The sequence below is a fragment of the Lepidochelys kempii genome, chromosome 14, assembly GCF_965140285.1.
Source record: "Lepidochelys kempii isolate rLepKem1 chromosome 14, rLepKem1.hap1, whole genome shotgun sequence".
Lineage (NCBI taxonomy): Eukaryota > Metazoa > Chordata > Testudines > Cheloniidae > Lepidochelys > Lepidochelys kempii.
The window spans coordinates 29,898,229-29,924,960 of NC_136393.1; the positions used below are offsets into that span (position 1 = coordinate 29,898,229).

The window sequence follows — 26,732 nt, forward strand, 5'->3', positions numbered from 1 at the left end:
GGGAGTTTCTTGAGCAAATGCTGTAGTTTCTTTTGGTAACTCTCAGTGGGATCAGAGGGTAATGGCTTGTAGAAAGTGGTGTTGGAGAGCTGCTATAATACCCACCTGCGGAAGTGAAGAAACAGATTGATAGAGCCAGAAGAGTTCCCAGAGACTGTTGAATTGGAATTCATTTGCAAAATTGTATACAATTAACTTGAATAGAGACTGGGAGTGGCTAAGTCATTATGCAAGGTAACCTATTTCCTCTTGTTTTTTCCTACCCCCCTCCCCCCAGACATTCTTGTTAAACCCTGGATTTGTGCTGGAAATGGCCCACCTTGATTATCATACACATTGTAAGGAGAGTGATCACTTTAGATAAGCTATTACCAGCAGGAGAGTGGGGTGGGGGGAGAGAAAACCTTTTGTAGTGGTAAACACCCATTTTTTCATGCTTTGTGTGTATAAAAAGATCTTCTATACTTTCCACAGTATGCATCCGATGAAGTGAGCTGTAGCTCACGAAAGCTTATGCTCAAATAAATCGGTTAGTCTCTAAGGTGCCACAAGTACTCCTTTTCTTTTTGCGAATACAGACTAACACGGCTGTTACTCTAAAGCAATAAGGCCTTTCAAAAAACAGAAGAGAATGTGCCTGATGCCAGAATAAAATGCTGATTTAAATAACTGACAATATTATAATAAACTGGGATTTTTCTTAGCCTGCCTTCTAATTACTTAACCTTCAAGAGGACTTCCTCCCCCTCCCTCCCTGCAATGTCTGGGTGTGAGATCATTTCAGTGGGCACAGTCTGCCTTATATAGCCCCAAAATAGCCCCAGAAATGCAGGGCCTCCCCTGGCTGCCTGCAGGGGAGCTCTGCTAATCCTCCTCTCAGTGCAGTGATTGGGGAACTGGCATTGCAGACAGTTCAACAGGCACCTCTGCTCAGCCTGCAGCTGCAGTCAGAAATGCTAGCAAAGGAATCTCAGCCAGTAGATAAGGAATAGGATGGAGAATGTTACAGAGAACATTATAAGGCCCTTGTATAAATGAGTGGGACAGCCTCAGCCAGACACCATGTGCAGTGCCTGTCACCCCACCTCAGACAGAAACTATTAGCTGGGTCTTCCCTAGGAGAAAAGGTGGGTTTTGAAGGTGGGTCTGAGCCAACGTGTTAAAAGCCTAGTGTAGGGAGAAAGATTTACAATGTAAGAGGTGGTAGCTGGATGGGGTTATCCCTGGATAGCTCCCTGGGATCTGATTTGGTTTCTGTGTTACAGGAACTTTGCTACAAACTACTAATGATGTAGCTAATAACACACCCTGCCCCTGCCCCTGCCTGAAGCTGACGGTGTGACCCAGGCACCTTAGGCCAAAGGGCAATGTAAGTGGGCCAGGAACATCCTCTCTGCCTTGATTTCCTTTTGCTGAAAAGCAGTCAGTGCCCAGCATGGCTTCTTGGCTGATAAAATACAAATGCTGAGCATTGTATTAACCCCTGTCATTTTATATAATCATTTCCTATCTCAGAAATAAAGAACTTCTTTCTTCCTGGTGGTTTGATTGCCATTTGTGGCCCAGCCCTGTGAGAAACAGGGGCAGAATAAGAAGCAATGGTCTCAAGTTGCAGTGGGGAAGGTCTAGGTTGATATTAGGAAACACTATTTCACTAGGAGGGTGGTGAAGCACTGGAATGCGTTACCTAGGGAGACAGTGGAATCTCCATCCTTAGAGGTTTTTAAGGCCCAGCTTGACAAAGCCCTGACTGGGATGATTGAGTTGGGGTTGGTCCTAGTTTGAGCAGGGGATTAGACTAGATAACCTCCTGAGGCCTCTTCCAACCCTAATCTTCTATGATTCATACAGGAGTCAGCTGACATTTCTGGTGATGGGGTGAGTTGGAACCTGAGAGAGGAATGTCTTGGCAACTTCCTCAAGGCAGCACAACCAGCTTCACCAGCCTGTCCAGCTGAGTTGCGGCAGAAGCAGGAGAAGTGAATTAAAAGGTTGATAAAGCAAATCCCTCTCCCAACAGGCTGGCAGAGAGGCCTCAGGCCCAGCAGCTGGGGCTGGAGCAATGAGGAGAGGCTGATAGGGGACTTCTCTGCCAAGGGTTCTGCGGGACCAGGCGGTATCAGAGTCACTGATCAACTCAGGGTCACCTGTGACTGTCTATCCTCTGAGTCCAGAAAGGAACGGGCACGTACCCAGGAGGAGCTGAACACCTCGTTATGATGGATTGGGAGTCAAATTGCCTCCCCCAAAAAATTGGTCTCTCTCCTACACAAATATACGCATTGGGACTCAGTGACCTGAGATTAGGGCTTCACACCCATGACCCCAATCGGGATATCCGGGTGTTCCTGCACAGGCACCCGCACCCCCACGGACCTGTTGGGTCAGTCATTACACCTTTGAAGCAGCCAGATCATGTGAAAAGCCACATAGAACCAGACCCATTCTGAGCAGGGAGACAGCCCTGGTACGGCTGGCATTGCCGGGAGGTTTGAAAATCAAATTGAGTTTTTCAAAAGGGGATGAAAAAGACAGCAGAAAAGAGATTCCTGGTAACAGTCTGTGAATCAAATGCTAGAAAAGAGCAGAATCAAAGGAGCCGCTTTAGGAGATCCCCCCTGACACTGTCCCCCGGGCAACACATTCCCCCAGCAGCGCAGGGACAAGGCACAGGCAGGAACTGGCTTTTCCAATCTCTGCTCATCACCTTGTCCCAGGAAAGTCAATCTGCCCCAGGGTGCTGCAGGGAATGGGTCTGGGCATGGCTGGGAACCTCCTTCCCCACTTATTGCTTCTGCTGCCCCTTCCAGTCTCTCCCCAGGTCTCCCAACTGCCCCCTCTCCCCTACCCTCAGATTGGGAGACTTGGTCCCTGGCCCGGTGCTGGGATGTTCGCTCTCCTGGAGCTGGCTCAGCTCCTGCAGGCGCTCAGGGCAGCAGAGTCAGGGTGGGGGGTGGAGTCAGGGAGGGCATCAGCTCTGGGACTTGCAGACTCCCATCTGAGAACAGAGCTGGGGCGAGGAGGGGCCGTTTGTGCAGCATCACTTTCCTGCCCAGCTCCAGCCCTTTCCCTCAGGTTTCTCCCTTCACCTGGAGTCTGCGGCTCAGGAGCTGGTGTCAGCCCCCAGAGAGAGTCCCCCGGGCTGAGCAGAGAGGGGCGATAGGGAAGGGCTCTCCCTGCACAAACCCCACTGGGGAGCAGAGCTGCTCAGCCCGGGCTCTGACATGGTGATTGGGTACATTGGGAGGGGTCATGAGTACTGAAGCACCATCTGACCCAGGAAGCTTAACTCTGCCCAGACTGAACAGAGGTAATGCAAAAGCAGTCTCTTCTCCCTAAGCAATAGCCAGGGCCCTCTGATAGGGCAATCAAGCCCCCTCTCTATGCTCACCTGGGAAAACACAACACATGACTGATCTGACCAAAACACAGAGAAGCTTCCAAACCAAGTAAGACAGAGACAGGGTCCCAGAGAAACATGCCCACTGCTGCCATCCATGGCTCCAGGCCACCCCCTGGAGCCAGCTGCCCATCAGCCCTGAGATTGTTTTAATGTGGGGACCCTCTGAGAAAACATTCAGTCCCTCAGGTCTCATCTCCCCTGCTCCATCCAAGGTGGGGAGAGGCCCCTGTTAATCCGGGTGTACCTTCTGGGCTCTCTTGCTAACCATGGGCTGAGCTGACACCCAAACCCTCACCCAGCAGACAGTTACTGAGTAGCAGCTGGGGCTGGAAGCTGGGCAGAACAAAGCACAGCGGGGACCTTGGCCCAGGGGTTGAGTCTGGCTGGATTGTGGTGGCTAGGTGAGCCAATACTTCCAGGGTGCACTGTCATTACAGGGGTTGGGGTGGTGAAATCAAGTCTCAAGTCCTTTTGACCTTCCCCACAGTATTTTCTCCTGGTCTCCTAACCCCACTTGCTCCCAGCCTAACCTGTGGATCCTCCCAGCAGCTGCAGCAGCACAGTGTAGAGTCAGCAGTAGCAGGACAGTTGACAGATCTGTGTTGCAAGCATTGCTCTATACCCAGCTGACATCAGATCTCTACACCACTCCGGCTTACCCCCACTAACACCTCACCCCAAAAGAAACATCCCGGAAAGGAACCTCGACACAGCAAGGCCAGGAAAAGGAGAGCAGATGTGGCATTTGTAGGGCCAGTCAGTGGTAGTGGAGGGGGAGAGGAGCTAGGGACAAGCGTCCAGAGACAGGCAGACAGATACGCCAAAGCTGAATTCCCCTGACATATGAGAAGATCAGCAAATGTGTTTTTCACTCCCCCCTCTGCTCATCGGGGCCTTATAGGCCATGTACGTTTGCTGATGTGCTGATGTGCAATCAGATGGCAGCTCCGGCTGAAGCTCCTCCCACACCCCAGACACAGATAGTGTTTCTCTCCCGTGTGAACTCTCTTATGCCTAATCAGGTCTGAGTTCACAGCGAAGCCCTTCCCACAGTCGAGGCACTGGTAGGGTCTCTCCCCTGTGTGGGTTCTGTGGTGCCTGTAGATGTCTGATCTCTCTCGGAAGCTCTTCCCGCACTCAGGACATTGAAAGGGCTTCTCCCCTGTGTGGGTTCTCTGGTGCCTCAGGAAATTCGAGCTGCGGCTGAAGCTCTGCCCGCACTCGGAGCAATTGTAGGGTTTCTCTCCCGTGTGGATTCTCTGGTGCCTCTTGATGTCAGCGGTACCAATGAACCTTTTCCCACAATCAGGGCAGATAAAGGGTTTCTCCCCCGTGTGGCTCCTCCTGTGCCGGAGCAGGTTGGAGTTGTGGCTGAAGCTTTGCCCACACTCAAGGCAACTGTAGGGTCTCTCTCCCGTGTGCGTTCTCTGGTGTACAATAAGGTCCGAGCTCTGCCCAAAGCATCTCCCACACACAGTGCATGTGTATTTACTCTCTCTCATGTGGATTTTCGGTTGGATTATAATTTCTTTCAGGTCCTGAAAACCCAGGATCCTGACCCAGTGCCTCCACTAGGTGGCTTCTCTCCTCTATTTTTGGTCTACACTGACTGTGGGAAACATCCTCTTCAGATCTTGCCAATACCGACCCAAGTGGTTCCAGTTGCTCAGGACCTTCCTGCTGAGGGTTCCCACCCTCAGTCTCACTCACCGTCCGATGGCCTGCTGGGACAGAGAGAGAATCCAGACAGGAGTCACTCCCTGTGCTGTGGGAAAGGGAATAGGAAAGGGGAAAACAACCCAAAATAATTGTTAGGGCAATCGAAAAAATCAGGTTCTGAATCTTCCCCCCACCTTCTCCACAACCCTTCTCCAGAGGAGAGGATCCATTCTGCTTCCACCTCCCACCTGAACAGTCAGAAGCAAGGCAGGTACCACTAGAGGGCAGCCAGACTTGGTGCCTCATGCCGTGAGCATTTAGCCACTGCTGGGAATGATCCAGACCCCGGTGAGCTCACAGGGCCCTTGTGGGAATCCCAATTTTTTATTTGTCTTAACATTTCTGTGTCAGAATAACTGATTCCTCACCTGTGCAAGTGCCCCTGGAGATCTCACTTTCCTCAGTACCCTGCAGACCTGGGAACCACAGTTCTTCCCCTTGCTCCAGCTGGGAGATCACAGCAGGTTTGGGAACTGCAAATCCTGCTATTGGGAAAGGAGACCAGGGGAGACCAGGGATTGCTGTTGATACAGAGAATATTTGTTACAGAGAACTTTCCCTGATTTGAACCAAGCCTTTTTCTGTGCTGAGGGACATAGGATCTGGATGGATGGATGAAATCTAGGTCACAGAGACATTTTAGGGGAATCAGACACCTGCTGGGGGATGTGTTGTTCCCCTTGTAGGATGTTGTGACAGAATATACCTCTGTGTTCACACCCTACACACTGTTGTAATATTTTTTGTACAAAATATGCCTTGTGAGGTATCATTTGAAAACTCATAATTTGCTGATCAGCACTGTCCTGGTGAAATGTGTGTGGCAACATTGTACGTAAGTTATAAGATTCCCCTGTATGGTGTTCTTAACACATGTTCCAAACCCCACAGCCCTGCCCAAACAGAAGTTGGCAAACCAGTCTGTCCTAAACAAAGCAATGTCTGCTGTACTTAATTTTCATTGAAGCAGTAAACAGAGTCATCAAGCAGGGAACAAAGAAAACTCAAACAGGTAAGAAAAAAGCAGCAGGGAATATCCTTCCACATAGCCTTTTTGTCTCCTGATGCCCAGCCGGAAATGTTTTTCAAAAGGGGGACTGAAACAATAAAAAGGAAGGACAATCACTGCAAGACCCATTCTCTCTCCCTATCACATTCTCTGCACCTAAAGAGACAAAAGAAGCATTTGTTGGACTCTAGAAGAAGGGTCTTGACCTACAGGGTTTGGTCACTAAGACATGAAAACATGTGGGGAGAAACTTTGCTTGAATCTGATATAATTTGTTATGTATTAGTAAATGTCCTATCTTTATTTTCCTTGTAACCATTTTATGCCTCATTACTGTCACTCACTTAAAAGCTCTCTCTTTGTAGTTAATAAACTTGTATTGTTGTTTTATCTAATCCAGTGTGTTTACATTGAAGTGTCTGGGAAATTCCATTTGGGGTGACAAGTCGTGTGTATATTACTCTTTTTAAAGGAATAATGGACATAATATAACTTGTATTGTCCAGGAGAGGGCTGGACAGTATAGGACACACCTTTCTGGGGTAAAAACTAAAACTGGGGGTATGTTGGGGTCACCCTATAGTACAACCCAGGCTGGTGAGAGCCAGAGTGTAACCCAAGTGTGGCTGGCAGGCTGCAGTTTCTCTCTCTCTCTCTCTCACACACACACAGAAGCTTGCATACTCGAGCAAGGCATTAAAAGGCAACCAGGTGGCAGAATGGAGTGACACAGCTGCTCATTAGTCCAGCTTCTACCCTGACATATCACAGGCACTGATACATTTCAAGGCAGAAAAGGAGGCTTCATGATTATCTAATCTGATCTCTTGCACAACAGAGGCCAGAGAATCTAACCCAATGATCGCCATACACTAGGGGACTTGCTGACTTCAACACATCAGCATGACCAATCCCCTTGCCTCTTACTCAATCTCCAGAGATCAGCGCTCTCTCCAAACGAGAGATTTTATGCATTTTAGTGATTGTGAATCACAGACAGATAAATACAATCCCTTCTTCCCTCTTGAAAACTTGAGGGTAGGTTATCATCTCCATTGTGTCTCAGAATTTCCTGTCCCACAGGAGGTGTGGAGGGGCCAGTCCTTCTCACGTGGTCTCTGGGAACGAGAGGGTCTGAACCTCCTGAGATTTAAGGCAGACTCTTCACCAGGGAATGTTGGAAGAAACAAACCCTCCCATCAGTTCAGCTGAACCAGTAGCAGCTATAGTGTAGACAAGGTTCTGCCGGTTTCATTGCTTTTCATCTCCAAACTTGTGAAACTAGCTGGAAAAGAATCAAAGAAAAATCCAGAACAGAAGCAAAACCTGGGCACTTTAGAGGCCCTACGATTTCTAATACCTGAGGGGACAGGAATCCTTATCCAGTGAGGTCACGGTCTCATAGTTCTCCTGCATGATGTCCCTGTAGAGGGCTCTCTGACCCAGGTCCAGCAGAGCACATTCTTCCTCAGTGAAATACACAGCCACCTCCTCAAAGGTCATCAATTCCGCTGCAGACATGTCACTTCCCCATCCCCTGGGAGGATGGAACGATCTGGAGTGTAATGTGGATGTTGTTCTGCAGCCTGTCAGAGCAACAAGGGAAAAGAGGATGATTTCAGAAGGGGCGTTAGTCTATTTCACAACGTGATCCCCCCGGATCTCTCCCTGCAGACAGAACATCTCATCACTGCGATGCTGGGAAAGTGTTTGGACACTTTAGTTACAGCGTAAACCTGGTGCCTCCCCCCAGGACACAAACAGTCACAATTTCTGAGGGACCCCTAGAAAAGTGCTGACTCAAAAGAGACTCTTTCAGGGATTCTAATGTTTCTGATGTTGACATTTCAGTCATCATCAATAGCCTCCGAGTCAGCACCACTGACATGCACAGGGCAGGTTGCAGCTCAGAGTCTTTGTCTCAGGCACTCTGCAAACTCAGAGCAATGCATCTGCATCAGTCACACTCGGGTCACATTTTACAGATTTTCTTTGCCACTAGGACACCTAACGACCTGGTTGTGTGGGGTTTGTTGGGGGAGAGGGGTTATGAAACCTGAGACACCTCTCCATGTTCCATCCCCAACTAATGCTTTGCACACACACACCCGGGGGGATGTGCCCCACATTTTTGAAAATACGACTCCAGTGAAAACTTTTCTGCTTTCTAGTCTTCCAGTTGTTTCCCCAGAGACTCTGAATTTCTCACAAAGTAAATGTTTCATTTCAAAAGCCAGTTATATTTGCTAAGTGACAGCCTCCTGGTCTGTCCCATAAAATCCAAGGCCTGGAGAGCCAGGACATGTAATGTCAAAGAGATCATAAGTCCTACATCAGCACCAAAAGACTAGATTGCGGATGAGCACTGCCAGAGCACACCCTCGCCCGTGCAGACACTAATCAGCAAATCTCTCCGATTCTGTTTGATGTAAAGGGGGATGCAACATTATCATCACATGTGAGAGGAGAGCTGATCATTGTGCAGGCTGTAACTGTCAGCCCCACTTGGGCTGGGGACCCCAGACAACAGTTTTCTCTCCCAAACCAGAAGTTCCTGCATTTCAAACTGGGGACTGGGCAGGCAGGGGAATAGAGATGGGATTTTATATCACGGTTTTGATGATAAGGGAGAAAAGGGGTAAAATCCGAGGGGATTTTGGTTCATTCTTTTATAAATAACTAGAAAGTGCTAATTTCTCTCCCCTCATGGCAATGGGGAAGGGACCAGTGATTGGCTTTTATCTCAATATTTAATAACGGAAGAGAAAAGGGGAAAGATCTGTGGGGTTTTACATCTACATCTGATAACTGGAAAAACTGAGTCCTTATCTCCTACTAATTGTGTTGGACAGTGCATTTATCGTACAGCAAACACCATGCGGTACTTTATCTTTGCAACTGAATGGTTACTTAAAAGGCCAGGAAGTATAAAACTTAAAAGGAAGAGAGGGATGAGTTTTTGTGAGGTGAGCTTGTGATTACCATGTGGAGACGATCATGGAGCGGTGGTACTGTGGATGGGCTCTCTGAGGAACAGGTGTAAGTTGGAGATTTCTGCTTGAAGGTTGTGTGCTGACGTCTTAAAAACAAGGAAGGCACTGAGAAGTTATCCCTGGTGCTGGTGCAGATAAGCACAGACCAACGACATTTTCTTTGCTACGATGTCATTTCTGATTTTTTTAAAATTATATGAAGTTTGTGTTGGAGGTGGATCAGTGACTAAAGATTTTAAGCCAGAAGGACCATTACGGTCATCTAGCCTCCCTTCCTGTATAACGCAAGCCAGAGAATTTCAGAGAGCCGAGCTTCTGTTTGAGCTCAAGCATAGCTTTCAAAAACAGAGATATCAGTGATACCCAGCACTGTACATCCATAGCTCTCAGAGTGCTCAAAGTGTGGTATCATTATGCCCATTCTACACATGGGAAAACTGAGGCACAGAGCAGCAAAGGGACTCCACGGGGTTAGGGCACCACTCTCTCAAATTTAGTCCAGCTGCCCTCTCACCCACTGGGGGACTGCAAACATACCCAACCCCAACGGACAGGAGCCACAGGAACAGCCGCTGTGGGGTGAGTGCAGGACAGGCTTACTCTGTAAATCCCCTCCACGCACGCATGCAGGCAGGCACCCACCCACCCACCAGGCACCAGACCCGTCCCACTTTAGCCATGTTGGGAAGTAAGGGAGCTGCTGAGGCTGGGCCCCCAATTTCAGACACCCTGTGCCGGATTTTCAGATGTGCTGAGCACCCACTACTCAAACGGAGGGTATGGGGTCTTAGCGGTTCTGGAACCGGACTCAATTCTGACTCCTAAGAGCTGAGACACCCAAAATCTTTAAAAAACCTGGCGGACTTGCGAATGTCTATGCATGCCGGGATTGTCAGAGGTCCTAGGCTTCAGCCACTCCCATTGGCTCCTGAGGGAATGCCAGGTGCCCCCAGCTCTGAAAACCAGCTTTCCAGTTAGCTGCCTCCACCATCATCACTGGGTTTGCCACTGAAAGAACACTGCGGTGAGAGGGGCTCCATTCCCCTCAGTACAGACACACCACAATCAGCTCAGCAAGGAGCCTGTGTCTGGACTTACCCCAAGAAGAGACCCAAATCCCTAGGCCATTTTGAGTCTCTGAGCCCTGGTCTACACTAGGACTTTAGGTCGAATTTAGCAGCGTTAAATCGATTTAAACCTGCACCTGTCCACACAATGAAGCCCTTTATTTTGATTTAAAGGGCTCTTAAAATCGATTTCCTTACTCCACCCCTGACAAGTGGATTAGCGCTTAAATCGACGTTGCCGGCTCGAATTTGGGGTACTGTGGACACAATTCGATGGTATTGGCCTCCGGGAGCTATCCCAGAGTGCTCCATTCTGACCGCTCTGGACAGCACTCTCAACTCAGATGCACTGGCCAGGTAGACAGGAAAAGAACCGCGAACTTTTGAATCTCATTTCCTGTTTGGCCAGCGTGGCAAGCTGCAGGTGACCATGCAGAGCTCATCAGCACAGGTGACCATGATGGAGTCCCAGAATCGCAAAAGAGCTCCAACATGGACCGAACGGGAAGTACGGGATCTGATCACTGTATGGGGAGAGGAATCCGTGCTATCAGAACTCCGTTCCAGTTTTCGAAATGCCAAAACCTTTGTGAAAATCTCCCAGGGCATGAAGGACAGAAGCCATAACAGGGACCCGAAGCAGTGCCGCGTGAAACTGAAGGAGCTGAGGAAAGCCTACCAGAAAACCAGAGAGGCGAACGGCCGCTCCGGGTCAGAGCCCCAAACATGCTGCTTCTATGAAGAGCTGCATGCCATTTTAGGGGGTTCAGCCACCACTACCCCAGCCGTGTTGTTTGACTCCTTCAATGGAGATGGAGGCAATACGGAAGTAGGTTTTGGGGACGAAGAAGATGATGATGATGAGGAGGTTGTAGATAGCTCACAGCAAGCAAGCGGAGAAACCGGTTTTCCCGACAGCCAGGAACTGTTTCTCACCCTAGACCTGGAGCCAGTACCCCCCGAACCCACCCAAGGCTGCCTCCTGGACCCAGCAGGCGGAGAAGGGACCTCTGGTGAGTGTACCTTTTAAAATGCTATACATGGTTTAAAAGCAAGCATGTGAAAGGATTACTTTGCCCTGCCATTTGCGGTTCTCCTAGATGTAGTCCTAAAGCCTTTGCAAAAGGTTTCTGGGGAGGGCAGCCTTATTTCGTCCTTCATGGTAGGACACTTTACCACTCCAGGCCAGTAACACGTACTCGGGAATCACTGTAGAACAAAGCATTGCAGTGTATGTTTGCTGGCATTCAACCAAAATCCGTTCTTTATCTCTCTGTGTTGTCCTCAGGAGAGTGAGATATAATTCATGGTCACCTGGTTGAAATAGAGTGCTTTTCTTCAGGGGACACTCAGAGGAGCCCATTCCTGCTGGGCTGTTTGCCTGTGGCTAAACAGAAATGTTCCCCGCTGTTAGCCACAGGGAGGGGGGAAGGTTGAGGGGGTAGTCACGCGGTGGGAGGAGGCAAAATGCGACCTTGTAATGAAAGCACATGTGCTATGTATGTAATGTTAACAGCAAGGTTTACCCTGAAAGAGTGTAGCGACTGTTTTATAAAATGTGTCTTTTTAAATACCACTGTCCCTTTTTTTTTTCTCCACCAGCTGCATGTGTTTCAATGATCACAGGATCTTCTCCTTCCCAGAGGCTAGTGAAGCTTAGAAAGAAAAAAAAACGCACTCGCGATGAAATGTTCTCCGAGCTCATGCTGTCCTCCCACACTGACAGAGCACAGACGAATGCGTGGAGGCAAATAATGTCAGAGTGCAGGAAAGCACAAAATGACTGGGAGGAGAGGTGGCAGGCTGAAGAGAGTAAGTGGCAGGCTGAAGAGAGTAAGTGGCAGGCTGAAGAGAGGGCTGAAGCTCAAATGTGGCAGCAGCGTGATGAGAGGAGGCAGGATTCAATGCTGAAGCTGCTGCAGGACCAAACCAGTATGCTCCAGTGTATGGTTGAGCTGCAGCAAAGGCAGCTGGAGCACAGACTGCCACTGCTGCCCCTCTGTAACCAACCGCCCTCCTCCCCAAGTTCCATAGTCTCCACACCCAGACGCCCAAGAACGCGGTGGGGGGGCCTCCGGCCAACCAGCCACTCCACCACAGAGGATTGCCCAAAAAAAAGAAGGCTGTCACATTCAATAAATTTTAAAGTTGTCAACTATTAAAGTGCTGTGCTTAAAGTGCTGTGTGGCATTTTCCTTCCCTCCTCCACCACCCCTCCTGGGATACCTTGGTAGTCATCTCCCTATTTGTGTGATGAATGAATAACGAATGCATGACTGTGAAGCAGCAATGACTTTATTGCCTCTGCAAGCAATGATTAAAGGGAGGAGGGGAGGGTGGTTAGCTTACAGGGAAGTAGAGTGAACCAAGGGGCGGGGGGTTTCATCAAGGAGAAACAAACAGAACTTTCACACCGTAGCCTGGGCAGTCATGAAACTGGTTTTCAAAGCTTCTCTGATGCGTACCGTGCCCTCCTGTGCTCTTCTAACCGCCCTGGTGTCTGGCTGCGCGTAACCAGCAGCCAGGCGATTTGCCTCAACCTCCCACCCCGCCATAAACGTCTCCCCCTTACTCTCACAGATATTGTGGAGCACACAGCAAGCAGTAATAACAGTGGGAATATTGGTTTCGCTGAGGTCTAAGCGAGTCAGTAAACTGCGCCAGCGCGCCTTTAAACATCCAAATGCACATTCTACCACCATTCTGCACTTGCTCAGCCTGTAGTTGAACAGCTCCTGACTACTGTCCAGGCTGTCTGTGTACGGCTTCATGAGCCATGGCATTAAGGGGTAGGCTGGGTCCCCAAGGATACATATAGGCATTTCAACATCCCCAACAGTTATTTTCTGGTCTGGGAATAAAGTCCCTTCCTGCAGCTTTTGAAACAGACCAGAGTTCCTGAAGATGCGAGCATCATGCACCGTTCCCGGCCATCCCACGTTGATGTTGGTGAAACGTCCCTTGTGATCCACCAGAGCTTGCAGCACTATCGAAAAGTACCCCTTGTGGTTTATGTACTCAGCGGCTTGGTGCTCCGGTGCCAAGATAGGGATATGGGTTCCGTCTATAGCCCCACCACAGTTAGGGAATCCCGTTGCAGCAAAGCCATCCACTATGACCTGCACATTTCCCAGGGTCACTACCCTTGATATCAGCAGATCTTTGATTGCGTGGGCTACTTGCATCACAGCAGCCCCCACAGTAGATTTGCCCACTCCAAATTGATTCCCAACTGACCGGTAGCTGTCTGGCGTTGCAAGCTTCCACAGGGCTATCGCCACTCGCTTCTCAACTGTGAGGGCTGCTCTCATCTTGGTATTCATGCGCTTCAGGGCAAGGGAAAGCAAGTCACAAAGTTCTATGAAAGTGCCCCTACGCATGCGAAAGTTTCGCAGCCACTGGGAATCGTCCCAGACCTGCAACACTATGCGGTCCCACCAGTCTGTGCTTGTTTCCCGAGCCCAGAATCAGCGTTCCACAGCATGAACCTGCCCCATTAGCACCATGATGCATGCATTGGCAGGGCCCATGCTTTCAGAGAAATCTGTGTCCATGTCCTGATCACTCACGGGACCGCGCTGACGTCGCCTCCTCGCCCGGTATCGCGTTGCCATGTTCTGGTGCTGCATAGGCTGCTGGATAATGCGTGTGGTGGTTAATGTGCTCCTAATTGCCAAAGTGAGCTGAGCGGCCTCCATGCTTGCCTTGGTATGGCGTCCGCACAGAAAAAAGGTGCGGAACGATTGTCTGCCGTTGCTCTGACGGAGGGAGGGGCGACTGACGACACGGCTTACAGGGTTGGCTTCAGGGAGCTAAAATCAACAAAGGGTGTGCCTGTACATCAAGGAGTATTTCAGGCAGGACTGCACGGAGGGTTCCAATAACAAATGGTGCACCTAAGTTATCGTTGTTATTGGAACAAGGAGGTTAGCCTGGCCTCTGATTGATACATGGCTAGATTTACCTCGCTGCACCTTCTCTGTGAGTGACTGCAATGTGATCTAGACAGGGGAGGAGGAAAATGAGTACAAAACAAATCTGGTCTATTTCTTGTTCTGACCCACTCCATCTATCTTTTACATCTTTGGCTGGCAGCAGACGGTGCAGAAGGACTGCATGCCATCCACATCTCATGGCTGCTCGGCAGAAGATGGTACAGTACGACTGCTAGCAGTCCGTATCGCCTGCCCGCTCACCATAAGACGGTTCAATAGGACTGACTGCAGGACTAAAGAGAATGACCTGCTCAAGTCACTCCAAATTTAGTCCCTGCGCCCATGTCTGCCCAGGCGCTCCTGATCGACCTCACAGAGGCGACCAGAAGCACCTCAGACATGACGATGACGGCTACCAGTCGTACTGTACCGTCTGCTGCCACAAGACAAGGGATTGCTGCTACTGTGTAGCAATGCCGTACCGCGTCTGCCAGCACCCAGGAGACATAGGGTGACGGTTACCTGAGCGGGCTCCATGCTTGCCGTGGTATGGCGTCTGCACAGGTAACTCAGGAAAAAAGGCGCGAAATGATTGTCTGCCCTTGCTTTCACGGGGGGAGGGAGGGAACGGGGGCCTTACGATATGTACCCAGAACCACCCGCGACAATGTTTTAGCCCCATCAGGCATTGGGATCTCAACCCAGAATTCCAATGGGCAGCGGAGACTGCGGGATAGCTACCCACAGTGCAACGCTCTGGAAGTCGACGCTTGCCTCGGTACTGTGGAAGCGCTCCGCCGAGTTAATGCACTTAGAGCATTTTCTGTGGGGACACACACACTCGAATATATAAAACCGATTTCTAAAAAACCGACTTCTATAAATTCGACCTAATTTCGTAGTGTAGACATACCCTGAGATGTGTCTGGAAGGATCCAGGAATCGTCCTTTAACACTGTGCTCTTCTTAACTCCAGTCTCCTCAGGAGCCCCGGACCCTGTCCTGTTGCTCTGCTGAAGGACTGACTCCTGCATGGGGCTTTAGTGCATTTTACATTGTGATTTGCCACAGCTTTCTTTGCTGCAGAGACACCCTGAAGAGTCTGGGGTATCAGAAAAACGCCGGGTCGCTTTATCACAGGGAAAACCCAACAGGACTAGCAGAGTGTCTGAACCAAACTCTGGAAAAGAGCAGGACCAAAGGAGCTGCTTTGGGGGCTCCCCCTGACACTGTCCCCAGGGCAGCGCATCCCCCCAGCAGCGCGGGGACCAGGCAGAGGCAGGAACTGGCTTTTCCCCTCCCTGCGCCTCCCCTTGTCCCAGGAAAGTCAATCTGCCTGGGGTGCTGCAGGGAACGGGGCTGGGCAGGGCTGGGAGCCGGGAACCTCCCTCCCCACTGACTGCTCCTGCTGCACCTGTCTCCCTCCTGCCCCCCCTCCCCTCGGGCTGGGAGACTCGGTCCCTGGCCTGGCCCAGGCCGGCCGCTCTCCCGGCGCTGGCTCGGCTCCTGCAGTCGCTCAGGGGGGCCGAGCAGGGGTGGGGGGCGGGGGGCAGCAGCTCCGGGACTCGCAGACCCCCGCCCCCTCCCCCCGGGAGCAGAGCTGGGGCGAGGAGGGGCCGTTGGTGCAGAGTCACTTTCCCCTTCGGCCCCGGCCCTTTCCCCGGGTCTCTCCCCTCACCTGCAGGCTCTGGCTCAGGGGCTGGTGTCGGCAGAGCCCAGGGCTGCCCAGGGGCTGAGTCCAGCCCCCGCAGAAAGCCCCCATCCAGGCTGCAGTGGCAGCAGCAACGCTGATGACCGTCTGACCCAGGAAGCTCAACACCGCACATGCTGAACAGCGAGACCGAGAGAGCAGCCTCCTCTCCCGGATCACTAAACAGAGCCCTCCGGTGGCCACAGCTGATGAACCCCCATAGAAACATGACTGAGATCCAGCCAGTTCCTTCATAACGGAGAGAAAACTCCAGAGTGAATAAACCAGAGACAGAGAAACGTGCCCTGTAGGACCCCAGCCTCTTTTGCTGCAGAATATGGGAGGAGTGTCAGGAAGAGAAAGGATGGTCTCCTGGTCATGGAAGTTGATTGGAGAACTGGATTCTTTACCTGCCTCTGCCACAATCCTGTGCAATGCTGGGCAAGTCACTTAAACCAAGCATGTCACAGCTGGCCATGAGGTGTGTGCCTCACTTTCTGGGTGCCCAACACAAGACACTGGGGGCCAGATTTGCAGGGGGTGCTGAGTATTTACAACCACAGCTGACCTACTGGAACTCTGCTCTGACTATGGAAAGTGCTAAGTGCTCTGGAACACTAGGCCCTGAGTGTCTCCAGCTGGGCACCCACAACCAGAGGACACTTCTGACCATTTTGGCCTTAATCACTCTGTACCTCAGTTTCCAGTCTGCAATCTGGAGATTGTGATGCCATGTCCCCTGCCACAGGTGCTGTGAAGATAAATGTATTAATGTTTGTGAAGCACTCAGATATGTCATGGGAAACACCCAGGAGGAAATTAATAATTTTGTATTCAGTACAGGGTTTGGATTTGAATGATAATAAGTCCATGATAATTAACTAATTGATTGTAAATCAATAATATTATGAGAATAATCATTTATTCATTGGTGATCCCTGAATATTTTAATTATACTAACATATAATTATTCTCCATTAATCTCTGTGGGGTAGCACATAAGCCTATAAAGGTGCTGTAGCATCTTGATTGCCAGTGAACAGTCAGGTTTTTTCATTCACATAGGGGAAGGAACTGATCATAGTCATGCATAGTTGGGTAATGGGGTCTGTCACAATGAGCACCCCTCATTTGCATGCCAGCCAATATATAAGAGGGCAGCAGGAGTGGCAGGGACTGAAGTGAGCTGAGCCATTCCAGAATGGAGCCATGGCAGGTGCCCAGGCAGGAAGATAGAATCAGAGAATCATAGAATATCAGGGTTGGAAGGGACCCCAGAAGGTCATCTAGTCCAACCCCCTGCTCAAAGCAGGACCAATTCCCAGTTAAATCATCCCAGCCAGGGCTTTGTCAAGCCTGACCTTAAAAACCTCTAAGGAAGGAGATTCTACCACCTCCCTAGGTAACGCATTCCAGAGTTTCACCACCCTCTTAGTGAAAAAGTTTTTCCTAATATCCAATCTAAACCTCCCCCACTGCAACTTGAGACCATTACTCCTCGTTCTGTCATCTGCTACCATTGAGAACAGTCTAGAGCCATCCTCTTTGGAACCCCCTTTCAGGTAGTTGAAAGCAGCTATCAAATCCCCCCTCATTCTTCTCTTCTGCAGGCTAGACAATCCCAGCTCCCTCAGCCTCTCCTCATAAGTCATGTGTTCCAGTCCCCTAATCATTTTTGTTGCCCTTCGCTGGACTCTCTCCAATTTATCCACATCCTTCTTGAAGTGTGGGGCCCAAAACTGGACACGGTACTCCAGATGAGGCCTCACCAATGTCGAATAGAGGGGAACAATCACGTCCCTCGATCTGCTCGCTATGCCCCTACTTATACATCCCAAAATGCCATTGGCCTTCTTGGCAACAAGGGCACACTGCTGACTCATATCCAGCTTCTCATCCACTGTCACCCCTAGGTCCTTTTCCGCAGAACTGCTGCCTAGCCATTCGGTCCCTAGTCTGTAGCTGTGCATTGGGTTCTTCCGTCCTAAGTGCAGGACCCTGCACTTATCCTTATTGAACCTCATCAGATTTCTTTTGGCCCAATCCTCCAATTTGTCTAGGTCCTTCTGTATCCTATCCCTCCCCTCCAGCGTATCTACCACTCCTCCCAGTTTAGTATCATTCGCAAATTTCCTGAGAGTGCAATCCACACCATCCTCCAGATCATTTATGAAGATATTGAACAAAACCGGCCCCAGGACCGACCCTTGGGGTACTCCACTTGATACCGGCTGCCAACTAGACATGGAGCCATTGATCACTACCCGTTGAGCCCGACAATCTAGCCAGCTTTCTACCCTTTCTACAGCTTTCTAAGATAGCTCAGGCTCATTGGAGAAAATGGCCCCTATGCAGAAGGATGCACCCAAAGCCCAAGTGGAGGATGCTCCAGCCTCAGGAAGGGCAGCAGGAAACAATAGAGCCAGCAAGGAGCAGCCTGTTGAAGAAATGCTCCCACTCCCTGTATGTCTTCAGAATCCTGCACCAGCTGCACCAGGACAAGGTGCACATGTCAGGCAAGACCAGAAAACCGATGAAATCCTTTGTGAGTGACCTCTACAGCTGGGTGTCCACAGAGGCCGAGCAGCTGAGGCTGAAAAGCCAACTCCCCACCATTGGGTCATCGCAGATTCAAGCCACTCTGGAGCTGGTGATGCTGGAGCAGCTGGCCAAGCACTCCGCTGTTCCCACCTGCAGGCAGTCCTCCTAGAGGCATGTCCTTCCCCTTCTCCCTGTGTGCCATCCTGGCTGGGAAAAAGAGTGAGAACAAGAGGGGAGAAGGGAGAGAGGAGCAAATCCCCGCCTGAGAGAGATCTTGTCACCTGTCCGCCTGGCTGAAGAGCTGACCTTGCCCTGAAACCTGCATAGCTGCTCCTTGCCCAGGGGACAACTTTGCACACAACAACTCCTCAGATAAGAGTGAGTTTAGAGGCTGAATTAAAGAAGAGAGACATTTCATTTGGGAAAACAAGATCCTGTATGGGAGAGAATTTTCCTCATTTAGAAGAAGAAACTAGTGTGATCCACTGAATCAGCCAGAAACTTTTGTGTGACATGAACAACAGGGGAAGGAGCAGAGAGATTTGAACTGGGTAGATTGCATACAAAGTGCCATATCCTAATTCAAAGTATTTAACACCATGCAGTAGCAATACATCAGGCCATAAAGCAACAATATTTTGCTGTTGCATGTTTCATTTATCTCTGGGGTGAATTGTGCTTTGGGATTTCATTTAAAATGCTTGAGAATCAGAGTTGTGGGTTTCTGCTACCTTTTGTACTAGCTTTTCCTTGTAAAATAAAAAAACAATCACTCAGCAGCATGAGGGCTGAAACCTCCTAAAGGGTTTTTACCACAGAGACCTCTGACTGGCCTAATCAGGGAGTGTTAGGCTTTTAAAGCTCCAGCTCCTGAAGCTGTAGGAGCTGTTTCATAGAATATCAGGGTTGGAAGGGACCTCATCTAGTCCAACCCCCTGCTCAAAGCAGGACTAATCCTCAGTTTTGCCCCAGATCCCTAAATGGCCCCCTCAAGGATTGAGCTCACAACTCTGGGTTTAGCAGGCCAATGCTCAACCACTGAGCTATCCCTCCCCCACATTAAATCCCTACAGACATATTAAACTAGTTTAGAATTAGCTGACAAAAATGGAGGCTGTGGAGTGTCTGCAGATGGTCCTGAAGGGGGTGAGGGTGGGAAGCTGAATGGGGCTAAGCCAGAATGACACCAACACCTGCCAAGCTACAGATCTGACCTTGCCACTAAGGTGCTGCAAAAGGCTGTACTGAACCTGTTCGATCACAGGCTTGTTTACCCAGCTCAGTTGCATGCCACACACACACACACCCACAACTTTCCTTGATAAGTCCCTAAGGAGCTGTGCCAGCATTTCAGCCATCGTACAATTATTTTATTTTGATTTATAAAGTTTCCCTTGAGAGCTTTCTCAAACCACATATGCCTGCAGTTTAAAATCAAAAAGTACAAAACAGAAGGATACCCATCAATTACAAAAAGGTTCCTGCTACTGGATTAACTCAAGTACCTTTCCAACCATTTCCCCCTTTAAGTTTAATGGATTTTTCCTCTTTACACTGCAAGATACTTTTGTCTTCTTTAACGGTGTAAAATAATACTTGGGAGTCCAATCCTTCCAACAAGCTCTAGAAAATATTCAAGAGGTCCCCAGGAGAAAGTCTTTTTTTCTATTTATCTATTTTCTCCATACACATCCCTCTATCTGTCGGCTTAAACATTTCCATACTGACCATAACCGTTGTATGTAAGAAAGCAGTATCAAGCATCCAGCTGCATGAGGTATTTGTGTGCTCCCTCTGGCACGTCCAGATTCTGCAGAATCTAAGCTTTGATTTGTTAGGGGAAGGGAACATTCCAAACGCGAGGTAAGTCTGGTTCAGTGGTGTCTGCAGAAAGACCCGCCCCCTTTCCTCTTGCGGTGTGGTTTAAGCTTAATCCCTATGGCACTGTACATGCCAGCCCAACTGAGTCATTGTTCGTTCTTGTAGCAGAGGGGATGGGGGGAAAGGGAGTGATGGCTGCGTGAACTGCTGCAGCGGAGGACATGCTGAGGGAAGACAGGAGGAGAAATACAGAGACAGGGGAGGGACATCTGGAAAGAAGGGTGGGGAAGACACCCAAAGGGTGGGAAAAAGCAGCAGATTTTACCAGGAAGTGATGGCGCAAGTGACTAATGGTGGTCATTAAAAGTATCAGGATCGGCTTTCAGAGATGCTGAGACTCCAACTGAGGGGAATGCAGCATCCTAACCCTGCCCATTCTCCCCCTGCTTTGAGCAGGGGGTTGGACTAGATGACCTCCTGAGGTCCCTTCCAACCCTGATATTTTATGATTCCTTATTCCCCAGTCTCCAGACACTCAATACCCCTAGCAGCCAGCTGCCCGCCTCTGCTTCCCATCACCTCCAATCCTGGCCTCTGGGTGCCTTGGGAAATCCCAGCCATAATGCCCTCCTCTTGTACTGCTCCTGAGGCTGGCGGCCTGGGGAAGCGGTTAAGGGGATGGGGGATCTTTCAGTCCAGGGAGATGGAGACATTCTCCCTCCCTGCACTGTCCTGGCAGGAGGCAGAGGAGCTTGGTGGCTTGGCAGACAGGTCAGCAGCACTTAAAAGGGGCTGGCTGAGGTCTCCCCTGCCCTGCCTGGGGTTTGCCAGACCAGGCGTAAGCTGAGGGTCACTGATCAGTTTGGGGCTGGTTATGGCTGCCTCCTCACCCCACAGCTGGGCAGCTGGGTACTCTCGAGCCCAGTTCCACGCCCGCCCACTGGAATCGATGAATGTATGGTTCATTTCTGCCATCCAGTCGGGGGGCTCGGAGAGCATCTCTGCCTCATGGACCCTCTCATGCCTCGTGAGGCTGGAGAGCTGAGTGAAGCTTTTGCTGCACGTGGAGCATTTAAATGGTTTCAGGTCCGTGTGGGTGATCTGGTGCCTAGCCAGGATGGAGCGCTTGACAAAGCTCTTCCCACACTGGGTGCATTTATGGGGCTTCTCGGCTGTGTGATGTTTGAGGTGCGCCTGGAGATTTGATCTCTGAGTGAAGTGTTTACCACACTCTTCACATGTGTAGGGCTTCCCCCCTGCATGGCTAATCTGGTGGAGGAGCAGCCCTGAGCTCTGAAGAAAGCATTTCCCACAATCCGGGCAGACGCTGGGTTTCTCATCTGCATGGATTCTCTGGTGCTCAGAAAGAGCTGAGCTCACCCCAAAACTTTTCCCGCAGTCGGAGCACTGGTAGCATTTCTGCCCTGTGTGGATTCTCTGATGTGTGGCAAGGCCTCTGCTGTCCCTGAACCTTCTCCAGCGGTCAGGGCATTTGTAGAGCTTCTCCTCTGACGGGAGTCTCTGATGTGCAAGAAGGGGGGAGCTTTCCAGCTCCTCCTCCTTTGCATGCACGCGCTGGTGTCTAGCTAAATGGGACCTCACACTGAAGCTCTTCCTGCAGTCCGGGCACTCATAAGGCCTCTCTCCCGTGTGGGTCCGGTGGTGCCTCGTGAGGTCTGAGTTGTTACTGAAGCATTTCCCGCAGTCCGGGCATTTATAGGGTCTCTCTCCTGTGTGGATTCTCCGATGGTGAATAAAGTTTGAGCTCTCGCTGAAGCTTTTCCCACAGTCCAGGCACTTGTAGGGTCTCTCTCCCGTGTGCAGTCTCTGGTGGGTGATCAGGTGTGAGCTCACACTGAAGCTCTTCCCACAGTCACTGCATTTGTAGGGCTTCTCTCCCGTGTGCAGCCTTTGGTGTCTAACAAGGGCTGATTTCTGGGTAAAACTTTTCTCACAGTCGGCGCATTTATTGGGCCTCTCTCCGGGGTGGATGGTCTGCTGAACACTAAGTTCTGAACTCTGTCTACAGCTTTTCCAAGACACAGTGTGTGTATCTCCATTTTCACCTCCTTTCCCTTCTCTCTGACAGGCCGAGAAGTCTTCTGGTTTCTCGAGTCCTTCTCCACAGCAAGTGGGTTTTCCCTCTCCCTTCCCTGGCTGGTTTTTCTGATGCTTCTCCAGCCTGCGCTGACTCTCACAGGCGTCTCCCTGCCCAGGACTCTGGGGAACATCCCCTTCAGCTCTTCCCAATAACATCCCAGGCGGTTCCACTTGCTCGGGACCTTCCTGCTGAGGGGTCTCCTCCTGGTTCTCACTCCCCGTCCTGTCACCTGCTGGGACAGAGAGAATCCAGACAGGAGTCACTCCCTGTGCTGGGGAGACAGAGAACCTCAGAGAGGGGAACAAGAAGTGGGGGAACAAACTCAAATAACAAATGGAGAGATTGGAACATCAGGAAATGAATCCCCTAGAGGAAATGGGGGAAAGGACAAGTTCCCACCCAAACACTCCAGCTGTCAGGCAGTGTGGATGGGAAGCTATGATGAGTGACATCTGCGATGAGGATACGACCCTTGTGGGGGACAGTCCTGGGGAAGGCAGAACTGGGGAAACACATGGGGTGTTGGTGGGAATCCCTCATTTTTACTTTACTCGCTGATGGCTACCAAGTTAGTTTAACCTCACCTGAAATCTCCCGTTCTTCACAGCCCTGGATATCTGGGACCCATGGCTCTTCCCCTTGTTCCATCTGAGAGCTCACATTGGAGTTGTCAATGAGTAATCCTGCTCAGGAGAAAACACACAAACAACTGAGATCAGAGTTTATTCCATTTCCTTACAATAAAGTGTTACATGGGGTTTTAACCCAGCCTTATTCCATGCTGAAGGGCATGGGATCCAAACAGATGGGAACCTGGTCACGGAGACCCTTTGTGAGAGACAGATGCCCTGTTGTTCCCCTTGTAGATTTTAAGGCCTGTGTCGCAGGGCAGAGGTATAACACCTTTGGATGCCCTGCTAAAGACCCAACTTCCCCCTTTTTCCCTGAAGGGCAGCCAGGTACATGGGCCAAGACCCTTAGCCAGGAACCCAGCTGCAGGCCCTAACGAGGGCAGGCTCAGTATAATCTGCTGAGCCAAGTGGAACCAGCTGCGTTGCTGACTGGGAAGAAATATAAACCCAGGGAAGCGCTTAAGTGGGGAGGCTAGCCAGGCAGGAAGACAGGAGCTCTGTCTCTGCTGGCTGACACAAGCCTCAAAGGCCAGGGGACCCAGTGAGGGGTCAGAGCAAGGACCAGTGTTGGGGGAATTGGGACTTTTCATAAATATAAAGGGAAGGGTAAACACCTTTAAAATCCCTCCTGGCCAGAGGAAAAACCCTTTCACCTGTAAAGGGTTAAGAAGCTAGGATAACCTCGCTGGCACCTAACCAAAATGGCCAATGAGGAAACAAGATACTTTCAAAAGCTGGGGGGAGGGAGAAACAAAGCCTCTCTCTCACTCTGTGTGATGCTTTTTCCGGGAACAGAGCAGGAATGGAGTCTTAGAACTTAGTAAGTAATCTAGCTAAATATGCATTTGATTCTGTTTAAATGGCTGAGAAAATAAGCTGTGCTGAATGGAATAGATATTCCTGTTTTTGTGTCTTTTTGTAACTTAAGGTTTTAGAATCATAGAAGATCAGGGTTGGAAGGGACCTCAGGAGGTCATCTAGTCCAACCCCCTGCTCAAAGCAGGACCAATCCCCAATTAAATCATCCCAGCCAGGGCTTTGTCAAACCTGACCTTAAAAACTTCTAAGGAAGGAGATTCTACCACCTCCCTAGGTAATGCATTCCAGTGTTTCACCACCCTCCTAGTGAAGTTTTTCCTAATATCCAATCTAAACCTCCCCCACTGCAACTTGAGACCATTACTCCTTGTCCTGTCCTCTTCTACCACTGAGAATAGTCTAGAACCATCCTCTCTGGAACCACCTCTCAGGTAGTTGAAAGCAGCTATCAAATCCCCTCTCATTCTTCTCTTCTGCAGACTAAACAATCCCAGTTCCCTCAGCCTCTCCTCATAACTCATGTGTTCCAGACCCCTAATCATTTTTGCTGCCCTTCGCTGGACTCTCTCCAATTTATCCACATCCTTCTTCTAGTGTGGGGCCCAAAACTGGACACAGTACTCCAGATGAGGCCTCACCAATGTCAAATAGAGGGGAATGATCACATCCCTTGATCTACTCACTGTGCCCCTACTTATACATCCCAAAATGCCATTGGCCTTCTTGGCAACAAGGGCACACTGCTGACTCATATCCAGCTTCTCGTCCACTGTCACCCCTAGGTCCTTTTCCGCAGAAGTGCTGCCTAGCCATTCGGTCCCTAGTCTGTAGCTGTGCATTGGGTTCTTCCATCCTAAGTGCAGGACCCTGCACTTATACTTATTGAACCTCATCAGATTTCTTTTGGCCCAATCCTCCAATTTGTCTAGGTCCCTCTGTATCCTATCCCTGCCCTCCAGTGTATCAACCACTCCTCCCAGTTTAGTATCATCTGCAAATTTGCTGAGAGTGCAATCCACACCATCCTCCAGATCATTTATGAAGATATTGAACAAAACCGGCCCCAGGACTGACCCCTGGGGCACTCCACTTGACAGCGGCTGCCAACTAGACATGGAGCCATTGATCACTACCCGTTGAGCCCGACAATCTAGCCAACTTTCTACCCACCTTATAGTGCATTCATCAAGCCTGTACTTCTTTAACTTGCTGACAAGAATACTGCGGGAGACCGTGTCAAAAGCTTTGCTAAAGTCAAGAAACAATACATCCACTGCTTTCCCTTCATCCACAGAACCAGTAATCTCATCATAGAAGGCGATTAGATTAGTCAGGCATGACCTTCCCTTGGTGAATCCATGCTGACTGTTCCTGATCACTTTCCTCTCATGTAAGTGCTTCAGGATTGATTCCTTGAGGACCTGCTCCATGATTTTTCTGGGGACTGAGGTGAGGCTGACTGGCCTGTAGTTCCCAGGATACTCCTCCTTCCCTTTTTTAAAGATTGGCACTACATTAGCCTTTTTCCAGTCATCCGGGACTTCCCCCGTTCGCCATGAGTTTTCAAAGATAATGGCCAATGGCTCTGCAATCACAGCCGCCAATTCCTTTAGCACTCTCGGATGCAACTCATCCGGCCCCATGGACTTGTGCACGTCCAGCTTTTCTAAATAGTCCCTAACCACCTCTTTCTCCACAGACGGCTGGCCATCTACTCCCCATGTTGTGATGCCCAGCACAGCAGTCTGGGAGCTGTCCTTGTTAGTGAAGACAGAGGCAAAAAAAGCACTGAGCACATTAGCTTTTTCCACATCCTCTGTCACTAGGTTGCCTCCCTCATTCAGTAAGGGGCCCACACTTTCCTTGGCTTTCTTCTTGTTGCCAACATACCTGAAGAAACCCTTCTTGTTACTCTTGACATCTCTTGCTAGCTGCAGCTCCAGGTGCGATTTGGCCCTCCTGATTTCATTCCTACATGCCCGAGCAATATTTTTATACTCTTCCCTGGTCATATGTCCAACCTTCCACTTCTTGTAAGTTTCTTTTTTATGTTTAAGATCTGCTAGGATTTCACCGTTAAGTCAAACTGGTCGCCTGCCATATTTACTATTCTTTCGACTCTTCGGGATGGTTTGTCCCTGTAACCTCAACAGGGATTCCTTGAAATACAGCCAGCTCTCCTGGACTCCTTTCCCCTTCATGTTAGTCCCCCAGGGGATCCTACCCATCCGTTCCCTGAGGGAGTCGAAGTCTGCTTTCCTGAAGTCCAGGGTCCGTATCCTGTTGCTTACCTTTCTTCCCTGTGTCAGGATCCTGAACTCAACCAACTCATGGTCACTGCCTCCCAGATTCCCGTCCACTTTTGCTTCCCCCACTAATTCTTCCCTGTTTGTGAGCAGCAGGTCAAGAAAAGCTCTCCCCCTAGTTGGCTCCTCTAGCACTTGCACCAGGAAATTGTCCCCTACGCTTTCCAAAAACTTCCTGGATTGTCTATGCACCGCTGTATTGCTCTCCCAGCAGATATCAGGAAGATTAAAGTCATCCATAAGAACCAGGGTGTGCGATCTAGTAGCTTCTGCGAGTTGCCGGAAGAAAGCCTCATCTACCTCATCCCCCTGGTCCGGTGGTCTATAGCAGACTCCCACCACTACATCACTCTTGTTGCTCACACTTCTAAATTTAATCCAGAGACACTCAGGTTTTTCTGCAGTTTCGTACCGGAGCTCTGAGCAGTCATACTGCTCCCTTACATACAGTGCTACTCTCCCACCTTTTCTGCCCTGCCTGTCCTTCCTGAACAGTTTATAACCATCCATGACAGTACTCCAGTCATGTGAGTTATCCCACCAAGTCTCTGTTATTCCCATCACGTCATAATTCCTTGACATCACCAGGACCTCCAGTTCTCCCTGCTTGTTTCCAAGGCTTTGTGCATTCGTATATAAGCACTTGAGATAACCTGCTGATCGCCCCTCATTCTTAGTATGAGGCAGGAGCCCTCC

At 50.0% G+C, this 26,732-nt stretch overlaps 2 protein-coding genes across 14 annotated transcripts in view; both read right to left on the reverse strand.

The window, feature by feature from the left end:
• Positions 1 to 534: 534 nt before the first annotated feature.
• Positions 535 to 4,919, reverse strand: LOC140898244 (uncharacterized). Its single transcript, XM_073311815.2, has one exon. It carries the CDS (start codon positions 4,903 to 4,905, stop codon positions 4,288 to 4,290), a length of 618 nt encoding a protein of 205 aa, XP_073167916.1. The 5' UTR covers positions 4,906 to 4,919; the 3' UTR covers positions 535 to 4,287.
• Positions 4,920 to 5,052: 133 nt separating this feature from the next.
• The window catches only part of LOC140898211 (uncharacterized), a 39,512-nt gene continuing 17,832 nt past the window's right edge, over positions 5,053 to 26,732 (reverse strand). For 3 of the 13 annotated variants that reach the window (XM_073311713.2, XM_073311717.2, XM_073311716.2), the window contains 5 exons: positions 22,864 to 22,962; positions 21,069 to 22,511; positions 7,492 to 7,717; positions 5,491 to 5,643; positions 5,086 to 5,168 (listed from right to left, as the gene is read on the reverse strand). In XM_073311713.2, the coding sequence (XP_073167814.1) occupies positions 5,523 to 5,643; positions 7,492 to 7,717; positions 21,069 to 22,511; positions 22,864 to 22,962 (1,889 nt within the window). In that variant the 3' untranslated portion in view covers positions 5,086 to 5,168; positions 5,491 to 5,522. Of the gene's footprint in view, positions 5,169 to 5,490; positions 5,644 to 7,491; positions 7,718 to 9,113; positions 9,211 to 13,947; positions 14,004 to 14,140; positions 14,193 to 15,039; positions 15,229 to 16,511; positions 16,568 to 17,793; positions 22,512 to 22,863; positions 22,963 to 26,732 lie in introns of those variants that run through there. The other 10 variants (XM_078848809.1, XM_073311715.2, XM_073311714.2 and 7 more) reach the window with 10 other exon arrangements.

Coding starts and splice junctions, on each gene's coding strand:
- LOC140898244 (XM_073311815.2), bottom strand. CDS start 4,905: ATGAGAGAGAGTAAATACACATGCACTGTGTGTGGGAGATGCTTTGGG.